The sequence below is a fragment of the Pogona vitticeps genome, chromosome 5 (genome assembly GCF_051106095.1).
Source record: "Pogona vitticeps strain Pit_001003342236 chromosome 5, PviZW2.1, whole genome shotgun sequence".
NCBI classification, from domain to species: domain Eukaryota; kingdom Metazoa; phylum Chordata; class Lepidosauria; order Squamata; family Agamidae; genus Pogona; species Pogona vitticeps.
The window spans coordinates 20,476,865-20,497,608 of NC_135787.1; the positions used below are offsets into that span (position 1 = coordinate 20,476,865).

Consider the following 20,744-nt stretch of genomic DNA (forward strand, 5'->3'; position numbering starts at 1 on the left):
TTCTTCTATAGCAAGACACGTGTATTGTACAAAATATACAAATATACAAACTGGCAGCACTTCGGCGTAGCAGGCAGTCATCAGACAAACTGGCATAGAGGGTAGCAGCAAGTGATATAAGGAGAAGAATACATTAATGTCTACACTGTTGTCTTATATACATTTACAGAGCTTCTTCTGTCCAATCACAGGACACATTACATCATCTTCTCCACCTGGGTGTCACCTCTTCTCCAGACATTGCATCATCCTTTTTCTCCGTCACAGTGACTCAGCAGTCACACATCTGTTCATTATGGCAGCTCATTAATGTTACATCTAATCCAGGTTCAGGCCTACAAAATTACAATTTCCTGACAACCATGCCCAGACTATGCATCTGATCCTTAACAGGGAGGGTAAATCCTCCAAGTTTAGAGTTGATACATCCCAGACAGGTAGATGGAGCCAACATGAACAACATGATTTCCATCATGTCTGGATTCTGCTTCAGCCTGTTATTCCTTGTTGAATTGCAGCCAGGCATCTTTCTAGACACTGGATGGCATTCACTGCAGATGAATTAAGGAAGAGATAGAGCTATGTATTTATCCACATATTTATGACACGAAGCTTCAGATCTTCTGATGACATTTCTTAGAGGCCTTATATAGATGTTAAACAGCATTGAGGAGATGATTGACCCCCTGTGGGGAACCACAACTGAGATTCCACAGAGTTGAAACAATCTCCCCAAGTTGAAGTCTCTGGAGTTGACCATTAAGGAAGGACCGAAGCAGCCTATTCAGGAGGATTCCATGGTTGACAATATTGAAAGTGGCACAGAGATCAAGGAAGACCAACAGGATCATAGACTCCCTTAAGTTGGAGTGCAACCAGTGCCATCTCAGTGCCATGCCACGACCTGAACCCAGATTTGATCTGGGTTCAAAGAGTCAGTTTCTTCCAAGAATGCCTGCAAATGGTGTGCCACCACCCTCTTGATCAACTTGCTGGTGAATGGAACATTTGGGACAGGCCTAACGTTCAAATCGCCTGTTGCAAGATTTGGCATTTTCAGAATAGGCCTAATAATAATTTCCTTTAAGCATGAAGATAAGGCTTATTCCTGCAAAGAGGAGTTAATGATATTGGCGAAGGCTTTCACGGCCGGGATCTAATGGTTGTTGTGGGTTTTTTGGGCTCTATGGCCATGTTCTTCAGAACACAGCCAAAGAGCCCAAAAAAACCCACAACAACCAGGAGTTTATGATGTTGGTGGCCCATTCCACTGTCAATTCCTTGGCTGCTTACCAGCCAACCCGGACAAAAATTGAGAGTGGTGATGGTAGACCTAAAACAAGTAAGCACTGGAAAACCTCAGATGTTACTGGCTGAAACCAATTCAATAAAACAGGACAAGACGGTGCACACTGTACTGGGTATCTCAGCCTGATCTACCAAAATGCTGGATACACCTGGGCATTTTAGAATCACCACTGGTTTCTAGAATATCTAAGACAATGCTTGAGATCCTGTTATGCCACTCCATGTGCACAGTGGAAAAAACATCAGCAGCACTGGCAAACTGTCACTGATTTAAGACTTCCTCTGGTGATTCTGGAGTACAAGCAATGCCATCCTGTTTATGAAACACATTTTCCCTGAAATTGTCAAGGTAACCAATAAATACTCTTTCAGGCATTTGAAATCAGGAGAGGTATGAACTCTAGACTAGGAGTCGGGGGAAAGGTTCCACAGGTGATGTTGGAGGAAGACACAGACATTATACAGATCTTTGTACAATATATGTTAGAAATACTATAATCTATTTAGGAATATTCAGAACAAACTAATATTGCTGAATATACCGGAAAAAATTAATTTATTCAGTTCACTGTAAGCAAGCAGATGCTGTTGACTAGATCAGTGTGAATCACCATGAATTATATTATCTAATCACATATGATTAAGCCGAAGTCAAAATGAGATAACAAGCCTAGGAAAAACAGAATGTATTAATAATACTAAGGCATGAATTTTCCATATACCTACTGTAATTGCTGCATCAGAGATGTGTTTTTGTTGTTATGTGCCGTCATGTTGCCTTCAACTCATGGCAACCCTATGAATGATAGATATCCAAAGTGTCCTGTTCTCAACAGGCCTGCTCAACTTTTGCAAACTCAAGCCTGTGGCTTCTTTTATGGAGTCACAATCTATCCCATATCTGGTCTTCCTCGTTTCCTGCTGCCTTCAATATTTGCTAAGATTTTTGTCTTTTCCAGAAAATCTTGTTGTTTTCATAATGTGCCTGTGGTGATTACCCTGCCCTGGCTCATGTAGAAGATTATTTACATGTACCAATGTGAGCTGTTGGGAGGCGGAGCCAGAGAAACTAGAAGGGAGGGGTGAGTCAAGAGTCTGGAAAAGTTAGTCAAGAGTAGAGTTAGAAAAAGATCATGAAAGAATCTGACGTGGGAAGTCAGTCAATGAGAGTCAGAGATGAGAATCTGAAGTAGAAGTTAGTCTGTGGTAGTTAGAGAGTGTGGCAGAGTTAGGAGTTAAGATTGTGGATCTTATAGAGAGCTAAGAGAATTAAGAGTGAAACGTTATTACTAATCTAATACATTAAAGTCTGTGAAGAACCTGCTTAAGGGAACTGTAATCAATAAACCTGTGTTGTTCAACTTTATACTCAGCTAGGACCTCAATCTTTCTAATTAAAGGGTGTTGACAGAGGTCAACTGGTGGCAGCAGAAAGGAGAGAACGTGTTGTGGGCCTCAGGCTAGTGAAACAACCTGGGGACACGTGAGGGGTGCATCACATTGCCCAAAGTAGAACAGCCTTAGTTTCATCATTTTTGTCTCCAGAGGTAGTTCAGGCTTCATTTGCTCTACAACCCATTTGTTTGTCCTTCTGGCAGTCTAGGGCAGTGATTCTTAACCTTTGTTACTCGGATGTTTTTGAACTGCAACTCCCAGAAACCCCAGCCAGCACAGTTGGTGGTGAAGGCTTCTGGGAGTTGCAGTCCAAAACTCCTGAGTAACCCAAGGTTAAGAACCAGTGGTCGGGGTTTATACAAAGCTCTCTTCCAACACCATATTTCATAAAAATATTTTTTTCCTGTCGGCTTTCTTTACTGTCCAGTTTTTACACCAATACATGGTGATTGGAAATACATGAATGTGAATGATCTTGGTCTTGGCCTCCAGTGACACATCTTTACACTTGATTATATTTTCTAATTCCTTCATTGCTGTCCTTCAGAATCTCCATCTTCTGATTTCTTAGCTGCAGTTTCCATTTGGATTGATGATGGAATGTGCTAATTTAAGACTACCTGTACATGGAAATATTCTCATAAACACTTGACAAATAAACACTCAGTGACAAAGTGCTTTCTCTTACCCTTTATAACAGTTTCTAAAATACATAGCAGGCTTTGGGCTTTAATGACCAGGCTTTGGGCTAACTTTGTGATGGCCAATTCTAACTGAAAAACATGAAGTAAGATTTAAGTAATGATTAATTTTTCAATTAATTGTTGTTCTCTTTCATTTTAAAATGTCTAAGTATTATTTACTGTTTTAATACGATACTTATTTGATTTTTAAAAAATATTTGTACACTGTTTTTAGCCTCTAAACGTTGTCCTTTTAATGTTGCAAGCCACATTGGGTCCTTTTAAGGAAAAGGGTGGGATAAAAATACTTTAAATAAATAAATAAAATATCATGGCTTGAATAGGACTTGGAACCAACACATTTTATTTCCAAATTAGTACATGCAGGATTCAGCTGTTTCATGAAATGCTAAGCATAGGTAAAGGTAAAGGTTCCCCGTGACAATTTGTCCAGTTGTGTCCAACTCTAGGGGGCGGTGCTCGTCTCCATTTCTAACCCATAGAGCTAGCGTTTGTCCAAAGACAATTTTCCGTGGTCACGTGGCCAGCACAACTAGACATGGAACACCGTTACCTTCCCACCGTGGTGGTACCTATTTATCTACTCACATTTTTTTGCATTTTGCATGCTTTCGAACTGCTAGGTTGGCGGGAGCTGGAAGAAGTGACGGGGGCTCATTCCGTCACATGGATTCCATCTTACGACTGCAGGTCTTCTGATCTTGCAGCACAGAGCCTTCAGTGGTTTAACCCACAGTGCCACCACGTTCCCCCCTTACTTGGGAATAAATCTCAATGTACTTATTAAGTCTTATTCACTAATATATATGCTTAGAGTGTCCTTATTTATGATTCTGTTTTAGGAGTCATTCTCACCTTTTCTTTTCTTGCTATGGCCATGAACACAATATGAAAGAAATATAGGCCAAATCAAGACTATGTAAGTCTCATAAGGTGGTGTGTGAAGAACTGTTTCCAGCCTGTGCCCCTCTTCAAATGTGCCAGGCCCTTCATTGAGAATGGTTGTTCTAGAGCAGTGGTCCCCAACCTTTTTAACTCCACGGGAAAAGCAGGGCAACCCCCCACATTCGCGTGAAGGAGCGGGTCCATGCATACTCGTGCACGTGTGAAGGAGCAGGGGGCATTTGCACAGGGGACACACACTCACATGCATACGTGAAGGGCAGGGAGGCACTCAGGGGCACTTGCAAAGGGGTGGGGGGCACTCGTGCGTGCACACGTGAAGGGGCTGTGCAGGGGGTGGGAGTGTGTGCAAGGGTGGGAGATCTGGTACCGGACTGGCACCAGGTTGTGGACCTCTTGTGACTACATCCAGTTTAGTTGGCTGGGATGTTTCGATGCCAGAGTTCATACCGGTCCCACAATCTGATGTGGTTCACTATGTGTCCACAAACTGTCCTTCCTTTAATATTGCCTTCTTTTCTTGCTGATCTTTGGCTTTCCTTTTATGGTTTGCTGTCAAGTTTTGGGACTGTTTAAAGGGTTGTACAGTGGTAGCAATGAAGGTACAGGTTGCCAAAGGTTTCCATCCACATACAAACATGCACACATATGATGGGAATCGTCTCATCTGCTGGAGTTCATCAGGGGTTGGTATACCTCTATAAGGCAGCAGTCATAAGCACAGCTGATGTAGAACAAAAGAAACAGGGCAGAACAATGAAGGACTTATATGGAAATGTAGGGTTTTATCAAAGTACAGGAAGGGACTGGCCCTGACCAGCAGCTGACTTGCAGCCATCCAGGAACACTCCCATGTGTGGACTGCTCTACCCACTAGGTAACATGGCTACTTTTTGTGCTGCTCATATTTTGTGGTTCCCAGGACCTTTACAGTACTTGGGGCTATGTTAAACAACCGAAGAGGATACTAAGCCTGACCAGCAGCAACCCAGGAGCGCCCCATTACTCTCTTGCTGACTCTTCCATCTACCAATACCATGGCCATTTGTGATTTGCACATATTTCTCTGGCCACCAGGACCACTGCAGTGACTCAGGGCTTCCTTAAACTACAGGAAGAGACTGCAGTCACTCTCAAAAACTCCCATGACTCCCTTCTGACTGCTCCACCCACTAGATCATGTGGCTGCTTCTTAGATTGAATTCAATCCACAGCTGCTGGTCATCAGCATAGAGGAGGGAGACTTTGCTGCAATATTCTCTCACCCCAGTTGCCAGGGGAAGGAATGGAGTCTCTCTCTTCATGACATACAAATGGTAGGGGGTGGGGGATACTTTTTTTATCTTCAGGTTTTGGCACACATGTATCTGCATTGCCCAAGGCCAGAATGCAGAATAATCACACCTGGCCTTGTCAGGTGTCTTTTTATTGCTCGTCTTCCCATCTCGCTACGCACTATGGCACTTAGGAACTTTTTCCAGCAATATCCATATTGCTTGCCTAAATCATGTAGTCCTGAAAGGTGGATAAGGGGGCATTATTTTACACTGGTCTAAAACAGCCAACTTCCCCTGCAGTCCTAAAATTGTAATTAACAAAGAAATGTATTTATTTACAGGTACACAAATATAACACATATACAGCAAGGGGCAGGTTAACCTCACCATACCTTTGCTTGTATTTACATAAGAAATCTTTAGAGAACAGAAAATAAAGAACCCAAAGAAAGAAGGGGGGGAGGCATGCATTGGTGGTTAGGTATTTAATCACCTCCATCTGCCACTTTTTCCAGAATACTCACTCTTCTCTTCTAAATTGTGTGCAATGAAAAGATAATTGTTGGCTTTTACATTCTAAGCACCAGTTCCAATCCTACTTTGCCAGCCACACACAGAAGTTACATTCCTTTGCCAATGCAGCAGAGCATGGCAGGCCCTCAAAATAACCAGTTCTATATGTACTGCTTGCAAGGGACTATTATGTCACATGTACTGTGTATGTACTTGTATGTGTACAAGGCTTCCAGCTTCACCTCAAGGGACTCAATGTGCTTCACCACATACTCCAAAGATACAGTGGGGTGTTGACTTGAGAACTTAATCCGTATTGGAAGGCGGTTCTCAAGTCAAAAAGTCTGTAGGTCAAGTCTCCATTGACCTACAGTGCATTGAAAACCGATTAATCCCGTAACAGGCCGTTTTTGTTCCATTTTGGTTTTTTTCTGGTCTGTAAGTCAATTCTCAGGCTGCAAGTCAAACCTAAATTTTGCGGCCAGAGAAGTCTGTAACTCAAAAAGTCTGTAAGTCAAGCCGTCTGTAAGTCAAGGGTCCACTGTATGGTTTCAGTTGAAACCAAGATGAATGGTAGTCCTGGCCTCCTGGGCTGGATAACAGTGAGAAGCCCAGCTTGGCCCTATGGACTCTGACTGCAGCCTCAAGAGCATCCAGGCAGCAGACAAAATCCTCCATGGACATTCTCTGCCCTAAGACATTCATGTTCTTCTGGGCAAAAAGTGACACAGAAAGCTAGCTGTGTCCTGTGGCCACTGGGAGGGTGTGAGGTGGTCTTGTGAGAGCCAGAAAGCAGAAAAGCATTGGTACTGCTGTATGGCTGGCAACTGTGCATTTACAAGGGCGTCCTGTGCCTAAAGGGAACACAAGGTTTGGGTCCCAGACCCATCAGCATGTGGCAAATACAAGAGGAATGAGGACAAAGGGTCAACATTGGCTAGAACATGTAGACACAGTAGGCATTGTTGTACTATGTTGAATGTCAGCATTAGTCTCAGCAGGGGTAGGATGCACCCCTTTTGGTTCCTCCTCCCTAAATAGGCTCTTCTATGCACAGGCCAGTAAGAGACAGATTTCATTGGTTGCACATGGACTACAGTATCCATATATAAACCTTTGAAGGTATTGAGGGTGATGTTCCTTTTTGGAGTGCCAAACTATTTTTGGGGTGGTTCATTGTTACAATGGTTTTTTTAAATGATGTACTTACTATAGGTCTCTACTTGTCCTTGCCATTGGACTGTGCAGTAGGAGTGGAGGCTTGAGCAAAGATGGGGGCTGGGGGAGAGAAGAGCCTGCTGTCTGTTTTCTGTCTCCCAGATGAATGTTTACAACAGTACCCTAAAACAACATAAGCCATAAATTACTGCATGTAGATATACCACACGGCCAAGAGCCAAGGATTATTTAGAAGGAGTGTCCTTCTCACTCCCAAAACGACAATTATTAAGGGAGGGACCCCTCACTCACCATTTGCCAAAATAACAAAGCGAGGGAATGGGGCTTTGAAGAAAGTCTGCTTCTCCATGATGTTCAATTCATTTAACAACTTTTGATGTTATCTTGTCTTACATTGTTGACATATGTGCCCCCTTTTTTGGCCATTATTCAATTTTTTTCCTCATACCCCTAAATGCCTTGGTTCGTACCCCTGGGGTTACATGTACAGTACCCTAGTTTGGGAACCACCGTTGTATTCAGTCTTCCTTTTTTTTCCTGCTGCCCTCCACCTTTTCCAACATTATTGTCTTTTCCAGGGGATCCTGGCTTCTCAGGATGTGCCCTAAGTAGGACAGCTTCAGCTTCAACATTTGTGCCTCCAGAGATAGTGTATATTAAGCACATTGTGGGTGAGCTTAAATTCTGAAACGGGACTGATGTAGCCCAAGAAGCTTGCCCTGTAAAATCTGCTCTACTGCAAATATCCACAGCACACCTTCAGTGGTGAGGAAAACGCACTCTGAACATGCCCAGAGACAAGCCTGCCTACTCAGTATCACTGGGTACGCTCTCGGAGGACTAAGCCCAACCATTAAGCAAGGAGGGGGGGGGAAGAATAAAAACAAGAGGTCGAGGCCTGACAGAATGGAAGACGTCCGAAATTCATCCCCTCACCCGTCGTTCTCCTTCTCCTCATCGCCTCAGTCAGCGCCCGCTCGCTGCTGCGGGCGGAGCCACCCAGAGTAGCAAGCAGGGCTGGATAGCCAGCCAGCCAGCCAGCCTGCCTACTAGGCCTCGGAGCTCCTCCCCGGTTCAGCCCGGAGACTCTCCGGGCGGAGAGAGTTCCGCCTTTCTCTCCTCCCTTTCCCGGTTGCTTCCGCTTGCCTGGGTCGCTCCTGTGGCGGCGGCAAGAGCAAGCAGCATGGCGGCCGTGGAGCCCCGAGTGTGCGAGACGGCCGGTTGCAGCAGCGAGGCCAAGCTGCAGTGCCCCACCTGCATCAAGCTAGGCATCCAGGGCTCCTATTTCTGCTCGCAGGTAAGTAAGCCCCGAAGCGGGCGGGCGCCTTTGGGCCTGCCAGAAGAGGAGGAGGAGAAGCAGCAGCAAGCGTGGTGTAGCTCGTTGGTTTCTTCGCCTTCTCGGGCAGTCGCCCGTCAGGCTACCGTTGCTGCTGCTGCTGCAAGGCTCTGCCCTTAAGCCTGCGTCCGGTTCCTAGTCCGGTCAGAAAAGCAGCTGCCGGTCTTTTTCCCGGACAGCCCTGGGAGGGCCTGCGAAAGAGCCCGAGGCTCCGAGGGGGCGGCGGCAGGTGTGACTCAGGGCGTGTGAAGGGGTTGCTGGGCCTTCCTTCCCTCTTTGCAGCCAGAGCACGCGTTACTCGAAAGTAAGCGCGGCTGATTTCAAAGCTGGTCCCTCCCGCGTCCCCTTGCGCTGCGATTTTTTAACCTCTCTTTTTTGGTATGTTTTGGGGTTGTTGTTGTTTTGTGACCCGGGCTCTCTCCGTGTTCCCCTCAAGTTTGCTTCCTTTGCTTCCTTCTTGTCCCTGAGAGAAGGTTTGAAGCCTCAAAACGCTTTACTGCCCCCATACACCACTTTTTACAGAGTTGGTTTCCTCTGCTCAAGCGGTGCCCTTTTAGGATCTTTTTTTTAAAACAAGTCGAAATCGTCTGTAGGGGAAAAATATGTCTGGACTCCCCTTTTACAACAGTAAGAAAAATGTGCATGACAAGAAGCTATTTACAGTACGTATTTCGTTGCCCTTCTACTTACAAGGAAGCTAGAGAAAGGCTGCAGTGGTCCTCATTTTGTGTTTCGAAACTCAACAGTTATTTTATCTATCACTCCCCCCCCACCCTTTTATCAAGATCCACAGGACGTTTTCAGAGAAGGAAGGGGGCTGTGTTTTTCCTGTCTGGCTAGAAGGGATTGTTTTGATATTTCAGGCATTTTAATACATTTTGCGATGAATTGTGCCTGAGTTTTTCCCTAAACCCTGTTGAGAGAAATACAATTTTAGTGATACTGTTTGCCCAAAACAGATTTCTGTCTCAGCCCTGATACTCTTTAATTTTTCACCTCAGTTAGCCCTACTAGAACACTGTCTTAATCTAAAAGGGTAACTCAGATCATGTGTAGAGTTCATTGCCTTCTCTGTTCAGTTGCCACAAACTCCCACAGATTCAGTATCTAGTCAGTTTTGAATTGTGGCACCTTCCTTTTATAGAACTGGCTGGATAGCTCAGTGAGTTAGGTATCTGGCTGCAGAGCCAGAGGTTGGGATTTAATTCTCCACTGTGTTTCCCCTGAGAAGAGCCAGCCTGTGTAATCCAGAGCAGGCTGCACAGTTCCAGGGTGACCCAGAAGAAGGGAATGATAAACCATCTCTGTGTATTTTCTACCTAGAAAGCCTTGGAAAGGGCTGCCATGAGTCAGAACTGTCTTGAAGGCATGCTGTTATGATTATTCCTTTAATAGGTGGGGGCAGAGGTTTTCTAACCTGTACTGATACTATGTCAACAGTGTCTTCCTTAAGGAGCATTTTATCGCTGATTGCTTTTTTAAAAATGGTGGGTGGAGCAGAATCTTTCAAATAATATTTTAAAATAGCTTAAGCGTTGTACAGACACTCAGTGCTAGATTTTTGTAACTTGCTGTGTTGAAGGCCTGATTCAGATGTCTTTTTGTCGCATACATTCATACGCTTTGCACATTTTAGTTCCTCGAGGCAAAATATTTTGGAATGAATGTAAGTGAACCAGCTAAATATCTGGAGTAGTTTGATGTCCATGAACTTTCAGTGGGAGTGTGTAAAATTAAAATTACAGTTATGTTTAGAAGAGATGTAATATAAGGTTTTGAAAGAGATAAATACTAGAGGTTATGAGGCAAAAACTACTTAACAGGGATCTAGAAATGTATTGCAGATGCTTTCAACTATCTTTCAATCTTTATATTCTAGTTTTATACAATCCTTGAGTCAAGGGAGTCTTAAAATGATGGCTTTTATGAACTGGTGTTGCCATTCCAGTTTCCCTGGCTGCCCAAAGTTCAGAATGGTTAAGGAGCCAGCATCTAATGTTGGATATCTGTGCTGCAACAGGTAGATGATAGGAATCTGCCTTTCATGCCTATCCAGAGATAGATAAATTCTTCACCAGAATCCCCCAAAGGCAAGTGTGAGCTGGCGCAAGAGGGGTAGCCCTCTCGCAGGAATGCTGTCCCTCCCCCTGACAGCAGAGAAAGACATATAGACCTTGCCTATCTCACCTTCCAAGAGATCAGAACAGCGAGGGACAGATACATGGGAAGTAGAGGGAGAATTAACGGTTGAAAGAACGCAGGGAAAAACGGCGGGAGTAGAGTGGAAGAAGAGAGTGGAGATAGAGGCGGGAACAGCAGATATAAAAAGGAGGGAGGAACAATTGCCACCAGGTTGAGAGTGAGTCTGGATGGAGGACCCTTGGACCGGAGCATGGGAAAGATTGAGGGTCCCTAAGGAGGAGGCGGACTGCAGGAAAAGGAGAGAGATCCTTCTGAGACCCTCTTATTGGGGAGAAACAGAAACCAGAGAGTGGCGGAGAAAACTAAGAGAGGAGAAAGAGAGAGCAGAGAGAGAAACTGGAATGGAGGGTGAGCAAAATGAGGAGGAAGGGATACAGGGAGGACCCTGGATGACCCACACACCCGTTGGATGTTTCATGTGGGTGGATGATGGGGACGACGACGCCATGCCCCTGTTGGAAAGTGAAGCAGGACAGACAGTGAACCTGAACTTATTGGTGGACTGGCCGGATCCATGGAACTCTGGTGAAGGAAACTCATTCCTAGATGAAGAATGGAAGCCCCTGATTGACCCGTTGTCAGAAGGAAGAAAATTGGAACAATTTTGTTGACATCGGTTATTTGTTGAACACACCAATAAACATCACACCTGTTTCTAAATTACAAAAATCTCCTGATTTATTTGAATGAAAGAAGGAGCCTAAAGTTGAACCCTCACACCAAGACAGTATGGTGTAGATGTAAGTAAGAGTCATGGTAATAAAATAAGAACATAGGGATATAGGAAGCTGCTTTATTATAGGTTGTAATTCTTGCACAATGTGTTCAGTATTATCTAATACATGACAGTGGCTCTCAGGGTTCTTGGACAGAGTTCTTTTCCAATGCTTGCTGATTATTAGAATGAGATATTCTTATTCTATTTTTAATTTGTTATTATTTTGAAGAAAAGTATTTAATTCATATTCCACCTTTCTCCCAATACAGTGGTGTCTCGCATTCAGCGAAATCGCTATAGAACAAAAACATTGTAATGCGAAATTAAAAAGCCCATAGAAACGCATTAAAACCTGATTAATGCGTTCCTAGGGGCTTGAAACTCACCGTCCAGCGAAGATCCTCCATAGCGCGACCATTTTTGCTGCCTGTGCAGCAAGGAATCCGTCCCAGAAAAGAGCGGGGAGCCATGTTTTTTACCGGGCTGTCATTTTGAAACCACCGATCAGCTGGCCGAAAATCATCGCTTTGCGAGAATCGGTTTCCGAAGCAGGGAACCGATCATCGCAAAGCGAAATTCCCCCATAAGAAGCATTGTTTTGCAATCGCAAAACCTTCAACGTAAAGTGATTTTGTCGTAAAACGGAGCGCTCATAATACGAGGCACCACTGTATAGGGAACGAAGGCAGTTTATCCTTCTTGTGGTTCTGACTTGTATGTGCAAGCCTAGATTACCTTCTATACTATTTGTTATGTAGAATACTTTGCATTTAGTGGGTTCCAGGATCAAAACTACTGGCCCCTTGCCTGGGGAATGTACAGTATGAATGTAGATAGCATCCATGTGTGGATGAACAATAAGCTAGAATTGCTGAGGATACTAATCAAATTCTCATCACACCTCTTTGGCCCCCTCCCCCCGCCATCCGTGATAACAGCTAAACCAGCAAAAACCTAAAGAGAATATTTTAAAAACCCATTTCTGTTAAACCTGAACTGAACTGTTGGCTTTTTGATCCCCATTGGAAAACCAGTGTCAGACAGTAGATGATTTGGCACTCTGGTTTAATAGGGGAGTGACAAAGTAGGAGTCTCTGTTTAACTATAAGAGAGCTTATTACTTTTGACATGTGAGCCAGAATGACCAATGGCTGGAAGTTAAGGGTATTGTACAGTAGTTTAAAATATCTGGGGATGCACCAAATTACCCAACCCTGTTTAGTTTCTGTGCTGGGGAAGGACTGCCAGGCAGTTTGCACCAAAATAACACTTGTGAACAAAAAGCCATAATTTTACATAGTTCATGGGTTCTTTGTTCTGTCTGAATGAGGCTGGAACATGAGAAAACAGAGGTTGTCCATGTGTTTTTCAAGTTGAGATCATAAATGATTTTATAATCTTCAAACAAAGCACCTAAAACGAATAGCAAACTTAATTTGAGTAGCAATAACTGGTTTTAATGAGCAAGCTGGCTTTGCTGTTTATTCAGTTCATTCTGTGTCTCTTTGAGGTCATTGTCTTACTTATTACTCTCAGGCAATGAATGCCTATATCTTAAATCCAAGTGTCCCAGGCTTAGTCCAAACCTGCTTCCATCTATCAGCAGTGGTTCCAGATAATCAAAGGAATTCCACCAGAAACCCTGACCCCAAGCTTTTTAGGGCTTTAATGCATATTGACTTTGTCCTATAAACACATCAGTCCCAGGTGGGGATACAAGGTACTGAAATAATGGACAAAATACTGTTGCTCAAATTTGTATCTGGTACAGCTTGGCACAACTAGATTCAGGCACCAGAAAAATTTAATTTCCACTAAGTAAAAGCTTCCTATTATTTTTTTTAGATTCCAAGTCTCTCTTGGGCTCTTTTTTTTGCTTGGGGAAACCATTGTGAGCCAGGGGACAGGGGAGCCCATTGAAGGAAAAAATTACTGCTGGATCAGCAATGGTGATCCTGATCCCAAAGCCTTCCCCAAGGTAAAAGGGAGCCTGAGGGAGCCTTAGAACCTAAAATTAGGGGATAAGAAGCCTTTAATTAGTGGAGAAAAGCCATTTCTAGTGCCTCATCTGAGTTGAGCTGGGAGCAGTTACCCAACAGGATTTTGCCTTACATAATTCTACTGTCATATCTCACATAGCAGTTTGATTACACTGTTTGGGACCAACTTACGTTTCCATGCCATTCCAAAAGCTGCCATTGTGATAATGCAAGCAAGGGATTGCTAGAACATGTTGCTGTCTAGTCGTTAAGTTGTGTCTGGCTCTTCGTGACCCCATGGAGAGCATGCCAGGCCCTCCTGTCTTCCACTGCCTCCCGCAGTTTGGTCAAATTCATGTTGGTAGCTTTGATGACACTGTCCAACTATCTTGTCCTCTATTGTCCCCTTCTCCACTTGCCTTCACACTTTCCCAACATCAGGGTCTCTTCCATGAGATGGCCAAAGTATTGGAGCCTCAGTTTCAGGATCTGTCCTTCCAGTGAGCACTCAGGATTGATTTCCTTTAGAATTGATAGGTTTGTTCTCCTTGCAGTCCAGGGGACTCTCAAGAGTCTCCTCCAAAAGCAGAAGTTCTTTGGCGTTCAGCCTTCTTTATGGTCCAGCTCTCACCTCCATACATCGCTACTGGAAAAAAACATAGCTTTGACTATGCAGACCTTTGTCGGCAAGGTGATGTCTCTGTTTTTTAAGATGTTGTCTAGGTTTGTCAGCGCTTTCCTCACAAGAAGCAGGCATCTTTTAATTTCGTGGCTGCTGTCACCATCTGCAGTGATCATGGAGCTCAAGAAAGTAAAATCTGTCACTGCCTCTGTTTACCAGGAGGTTATGGGACCAGTGGCCATGATCTTAGTTTTTTTGATGTTGAGCTTCAGACCATCTTTGGCGTTCTCCTCTTTCACCCTCATTAAGAGGTTCTTTAATTCCTCCTCACTTTCTGCCATCAGAATGGTATCATCTGCATATCTGAGGTTGTTGAGATTTCTTCCGGCAATCTTAATTCCGGTTTGGGATTCCTCCAGTCCAGCCTTTCGCATGATGTATTCTGCATATAAATTAAATAAACAGGGAGACAATATATAGCCTTGTTGTACTCCTTTCCCAATTTTGAACCAATCAGTTGTTTCATATCCAGTTCTAACTGTTGCTTCCTGTCCCACATATAGATTTCTCCGGAGATAGATAAGGTGGTCAGGCACTCTCATTTCTTTTAGAACTTGCCATAGTTTGCTGTGGTCCACACTAGTCAAAGGCTTTTGTGTAGTCAATGAAGCAGAAGTATATGTTTTTGTGGAACTCTCTGGCTTTCTCCATAATCCAGTGCATGTTAGCAATTTGATCTCTAGTTTCTCTGCCCCTTTGAAATCCAGCTTGTACTTCTGGGAGTTCTCGGTCCACATACTGCTGAAGCCTACCTTGGAGGATTTTGAGCACTACCTTGCTAGCGTGTGAAATGAGTGCCGTTGTACGGTAGTTGGAGCATTCTTTGGTACTGCCCTTCTTTGGGATTGGTATGTAGACTGATCTTTTCCAATCCTCTGGCCACTGCTGAGATTTTAAATAGTTTGACTGAAATGCCATTATCTCCACTGGCCTACAAGAAAAGTCCTTCATCCCACCACCAGAGGCTCACTTGGTAAGGAAAAGCTTTCCTGGTGGCTGTGTGTGTGTGTGTGTGTTTAGTCGTTTAGTCGTGTCCGACTCTTTGTGACCCCATGGACCAGAGCACGCCAGGCCCTCCTGTCTTCTACTGCCTCCCGGAGTTGTGTCAGGTTCATGTTGGTTGCTTCGCAGACACTGTCCAGCCATCTCATCCTCGGTCGTCCCCTTCTCCTCTTGCCATCACACTTTCCCAACATCAGGGTCTTTTCCAGGGAGTCTTTTCTTCTCATTAGATGGCCAAACTTCTGTAAATCCCTGCTAAGGGCAGGTGGGATGGCCTCTTTGCTATGGTCTTTCTGCTGCAAGGCAACATTTCTGCCCAAGTGGATCATTGATGCTATCATGCTAAGGAAAGGGGTTAGGCTATATTTCCATTTCATTTCAAGAACTGCAATGTGAAATTAATGTTCAGATGAACTCTACTAAACAGAACAGGGAGAAGAGAGATGGTCCATCTCACATTTAGTTGTGAAATCCATGTTTTGGTGTTAACAGGAATAACATCAGTGGATAGTGAACAAAGAATATTCTCCAGTGCTGGAAATCCTGTTGCATTGCTTGTGAGAACAGAAAAGTAAAATAATATGTGGTGATGAAATATTCATCATACTGGGAGAATATTCATATGAAATCTGATGGCATATTTAGAGGAAGAACATAAGTACATAGACTGTACAGTAGAAGTATAATAAATTTAACTGCTAAATTGGTATTGTTAGTAAATTTGGCCTTATTTGTTCTTTGGTGGAATCTAGAGATGGTTACTTCATATTAATATCTTGGGGATACAGGAAGGACTTGCGGCATCTTGGTGTGGAGGCAGGATAGGGAGTCTCCCCACTCAGTCGTTGGCTGCATGGACAGGCGGGGAAGGGTTGATCAGGCTCCTGCTGGGATTGGTGCGCCAGCGAGTGTCACATGGGGGCCTGGTGAGTTGCCCAGCCAGTTCTGGGAGAGGGAATTGGGCCCCTGCGGTTCGGCGAGTCATTTGTATCCCCGAGATACGAATACAAAATGCCTGTCTCTAGTGGAATCTGGAAACAAGAGAGAAGAATGGGAAGTGAATCAACTAGTCATTTTCCAGGAGAATTAAGGATTTGTGGAGATTACAGTAATAGGAACTCTATTCATTTTTCTACATTTTGTTTAATGCTGTATCAAAATGTTATTAAATATGTGTTGTGCTCAAGGAGCAAAATAATCACACAAGGTACCCCAAAAGTTGTCTAGTTAAACCCTCTGCCACTGGAGTAACCCACATCTAAAGCATCTGTGGCATACAACCATCCAATCTCTGCTTAAAAATCTCTGTTGAAAGAGAGACCAAGGCGATCTATTCCTCTGTTGGACTCTGTTACTGATTCTTCTTACTATTTAGAATAGAAAAAAATAGAATAATGGAAAACATGAACAAATAATGAGGAAGAAAATGAAGTATGAATGTTTACTTGTGTTCTTCTGTCATAGAAGTATTTTACTTTACCACCCTGTGCTTCCACTGCACATATATACTAGAACAGGGATCCCCAACTCCCGATCTGTGGCCTGGTGCCAGTCCGTGGCCTTGGCCGGACCAGGCCGTGTAGACAGATCTCCCGCACGCCTTCCCCCCGCATGCCCTCCCACACAGCTCTCGTGGCGCAGTGGTTAAACCGCTGTACTGCAGCCAAAACTGTACTCACGACCTGGGGTTCAACCCCAGGTAGCCGGCTCAAGATTGACTCAGCCTTCTATCCTTCCGAGGTCGGTAAAATGAGTACCCAGCTTGCTGGGGGGGGGGCAATATGTAGCCTGCATAATTAACTTGTAAACCACCCAGAGAGTGCTCGAAGCACTATGGGGCGGCATATAAGCAGCACATTTTGCTTTGTGCGTGCGTGCTGCGCAAGTGCCCCACCCTTTGTGCATGCACTGCGTGAGTGCTCCACGCATGCTGCAAGTGCACGCTGCCCCTTCACGCATGTGTGCGAGTGTGGGGGATGCCCCTCCCCTCCCATGCATGGACCCCATCCCCCCAACCGGTCTGCGGAGTCAAAAAGGCTGGGACCACTGTACTAGAAGGTTTAAGAATGTATTTGACTGCACTTCATATGTTTCCTATAAATGTCAATGTAGCCAAATGAAACACCATTGCTACATAAAATATGAAATAGAACTATGACTGCAGAACTGATATTAAAATTAAAGATCCTTTGAAAAGTAGTATAATAGGCCTGTACACTCATCAGATGGTTTTAGGGTTTTTGGTGGGCTTCTGTTCACAATGAAACTGTACTGCAAAGTTCTTGACACTTTTTGCGTGGAATGTATTGCAGCCTACTGAACTATTTTATCTGTATGAGGTTAATATATTTCAAAGCCTTGTTAACTTTATATCATTTTTCCTTTTAGGAATGTTTTAAGGGAAGTTGGGCTACTCACAAGCTGCTACACAAGAAAGCAAGTAAGCAGGCATTTCTTTTTTACTTTATCACATTTTGTTCTTGACTTGCTGTCAAATTGTGTTGAGAACAACTTCATGCCATTGTGAGGAAGGCTGTTATTATAATAGTCAGTTGATGTTAGCAAATCTGTACTAATTTCCACCAAGGTGTAAATTTGGGTTTGGGCTAAACCACTTTAGACTGTTGGTATAAACTTATGTAATGACACAATTTTTATCTAAACAAAAACGTTTTCTTCCAAATGAAATCAAGACAATGCTATAGCCTAGCTTTGTCTTTAGGATCATTATGTTCTATATCCAGTACAAGGATTCTCCTCCTCCTTCTTCTTGAGAATCATTCTTTGAGATGCAAATCCATATCTAAAATGTTAAAGGCTGGATATAGGTTCATTGCATTAGTCCCTTCTTCTGAAAACTTCTATCTGGGTTTCTAAGTTTTGTGCATAATGATATCTCTGTACACTACAGTCTTCGAGTGTCTAATAAACTCTAATAAACTTATTCCCTGTGACTTGAAACTAGAGCTGCCAATCAAAAACTATATGCCTTCCTTTCTTCCCCCCTTCTCCCAGCTGGATATTTTCCTTGTGTGGAGAACCTGTAGAAAAAACATGCTGTTTTTCTGAGACACTGCTTCAAATTCAAATTGCTAATGAATCTTCAGGAGTGTTCTGTAGATTTTCTGTAGTGGATTTGGGATTCATATGAATCTGAAGCTTGCTTTGTCAAGTTGGAGTACAAATCTATTCCAGTGATAATACTGGAGACAGGTGTGGCTGTGAAAGATTTGGTCTTTTCTTTTGTTCTGCTCCAGTCTCAAGGTTAGGCTGCATATTTCTCCAATTTCAGTAACAGCCTTTCGAGAAAAAATTAATGCAAAGCAGACCAGACATGGATTGTGAGACAAAATTAAGTATGGAGCTGTGTAAGCTGCCTACAGAAGAGGAGGAAAAGTCAAATCTTTAAACAAATGAAGACAGTCTTCTACTTTTTGATTCAAGTAGTTGGCTATCACAATTGCATTATTTTGTAATTTTTCTTCCCTTTGTAGAAGATGAGAAAGCTAAGCAAGTGGTTTCTGCTTGGACTGTAGATGGTGATATTAACACAGATCCCTGGTCTGGCTATCGATATACTGGTAAACTCAGGCCACATTATCCATTGGTAAGTGTTGAAATTGCAGATCTCTTTTTAACTCTTTTCAAGTTTTTCTAGAAGCCAAAATTCTTGCTGATTGTGGTTCCTAGTTGGAGAAAGGGGTTGTGCAAGACTTGATCAGAAGAATATTCTGATTATTTCTTATTCTGGGAACAGTACACAGCATACAATTTCTAGTAGCCATTATAAATTACAAGATTGTATTAGAAGAGTATCAATTAATTGTGTGAAAGTAGAAAAAGTTAGAGGAATTTGATAGCCAAGTTTAATTTATCTCAATATTCAGTACAGTGGTGCCCCGCTAGATGATGACCTCACAAAAGACGAATCCGCATGACGATGAGATTTTGTGATCGCCATTGCGCTTCACAAAACAGTGTTTCCTATGGATGTTTTTCGCTGGACGATGTTTCAGTCCGTGCTTCGCAACACGGGTGTTTTTTTCCCCCGGCACCGATGCTTTGCAAGACAACGATTTTAACAGCTGATCGGCAGCTTTGCAAAATGGCTTCCCTATTGGCGATCTTTGCAAAACGACGACAATTTTTCCCCATTGGAACGCATTAAACGGATTTCAATGCATTCCAATGGGGAAACGCTTTTCGCAAGATGATGTTTTCACAAGACAGCGATTTCAATGGAACGGATTAATATCGTTTTGCGGGGCATCACTGTATTTTAATAGGCTTGATCTCATGGTATTTTTCATTATGGAAATATTATTGCTTATTATTGCTAAACAGCAGAGGGGTTCGATATTAACAAGTCAGACATTGCAAAATATATCAAACCTTTGCTGTTGAGATCTTGAAGTGTGGAATAGGATTTGGTATATATATCTTGCGTGGCTATTAAAGAATGAGAAATGGAACCAGACTGGGGAAGTAGTTTCACAGATCTGTGGTGAAAGAATTTTCTTGACAACATTCCCTCGTAAGTGTCTATCCTGCTGTGCCATGTGTTCTGGGCTTCATTCAAAATGGGAAGTAAACCAGCCTGTGTGCAACCCCGATGGAGTTCTGGGCAAGTGCGTGCACACATATGTAGGTTAGAGGGAGCAATGGTATATAGGAAGCAGCAGCCTTGCTCTGAGTTGTTGATCTTAGCCTAGGAACCTCAGGTTATTCAGTTGAGGACTCTGGATTTTTAAAGAAAATATCTAATTTTTATTGAGTATATCAATTTTATAGTTATTTAAACAACTGTTATGTACTTTCAGGGTAGATATGATAGACATATGAACAAGTTCCAGTAAATAAATCTGTGCTTTATTTAGATGCCAACAAGGCCTGTGCCGAGTTATATTCAAAGGCCAGATTATGCTGATCATCCTCTAGGTAAATTATAGCTATAATATCTTTAATACAGTTTTCAGTTGTTAAGCTTGTGTTTAATTTCATGCTCTATGAGATGTTATGTTTAGTGATGGATTCATTGTGCCTGGACTCATTTAAATACTCCTGTGTCGGACAGCTTTTGGGTGACCAGTTGAAAGAAAGATTTACTTGAAAGAATCCCACAGAGACATTTCTAAATTTGAACGTAGAAATCTGGTATTAGCTGTATTGCCTGTTACATAGGTGGCCATCCTGGTGCAAGCTTTTGTCCACAAGGACAGTTGTGATGGATGATGGGAGTTTTAGTTCAAAGCACTTGAAGGTACTCAGAGTGTCTATCTTTGCTCTATTCACTGTTACAAAAGTTTCTGGGGAGGGTGGTAGTCCATCACGTTTTGTCCACAGAGTCTCACCAGAGAATTCTGCACATGTTTTGCTCCAGAAGAAGAATTCACAATTATATATATATAATATGTATCCCTCTGTCTATATCTATAGATCTACTTTATAGCTATTTTTTTTAAAAAAATAAATAAATAACCAGTATTTCTAAATATGAGCAAAATGCGCTAGGTAAATCAAAGAGTCTCTTAGATTGCCTCTCCTTT

The 20,744-nt window shown here is 43.0% G+C and overlaps 1 protein-coding gene and 1 long non-coding RNA gene across 3 annotated transcripts in view; one reads left to right on the top strand and one right to left on the bottom strand.

The window, feature by feature from the left end:
- Positions 1-8,345, bottom strand: LOC140707634 (uncharacterized). 2 transcript variants are annotated; one of them, XR_013545792.1, is made up of 3 exons: positions 8,216-8,345; positions 7,311-7,441; positions 1-551 (listed from the first exon to the last, which is right to left on the bottom strand). It is a non-coding gene; the product is annotated as an uncharacterized LOC140707634 (long non-coding RNA). The 2 variants fall into 2 exon arrangements; XR_013545791.1 differs by lacking the exon at positions 1-551 and adding an exon at positions 4,823-5,034.
- Positions 8,338-20,744, top strand: part of METAP1 (methionyl aminopeptidase 1) — a 27,035-nt gene continuing 14,628 nt past the window's right edge. The window contains exons 1-4 of the mRNA XM_020802925.3: positions 8,338-8,576; positions 17,587-17,638; positions 18,693-18,805; positions 20,076-20,136. Coding sequence (XP_020658584.1) covers positions 8,463-8,576; positions 17,587-17,638; positions 18,693-18,805; positions 20,076-20,136 — 340 coding nt within the window. The 5' untranslated portion in view covers positions 8,338-8,462. The remainder of the gene's footprint in view (positions 8,577-17,586; positions 17,639-18,692; positions 18,806-20,075; positions 20,137-20,744) is intronic.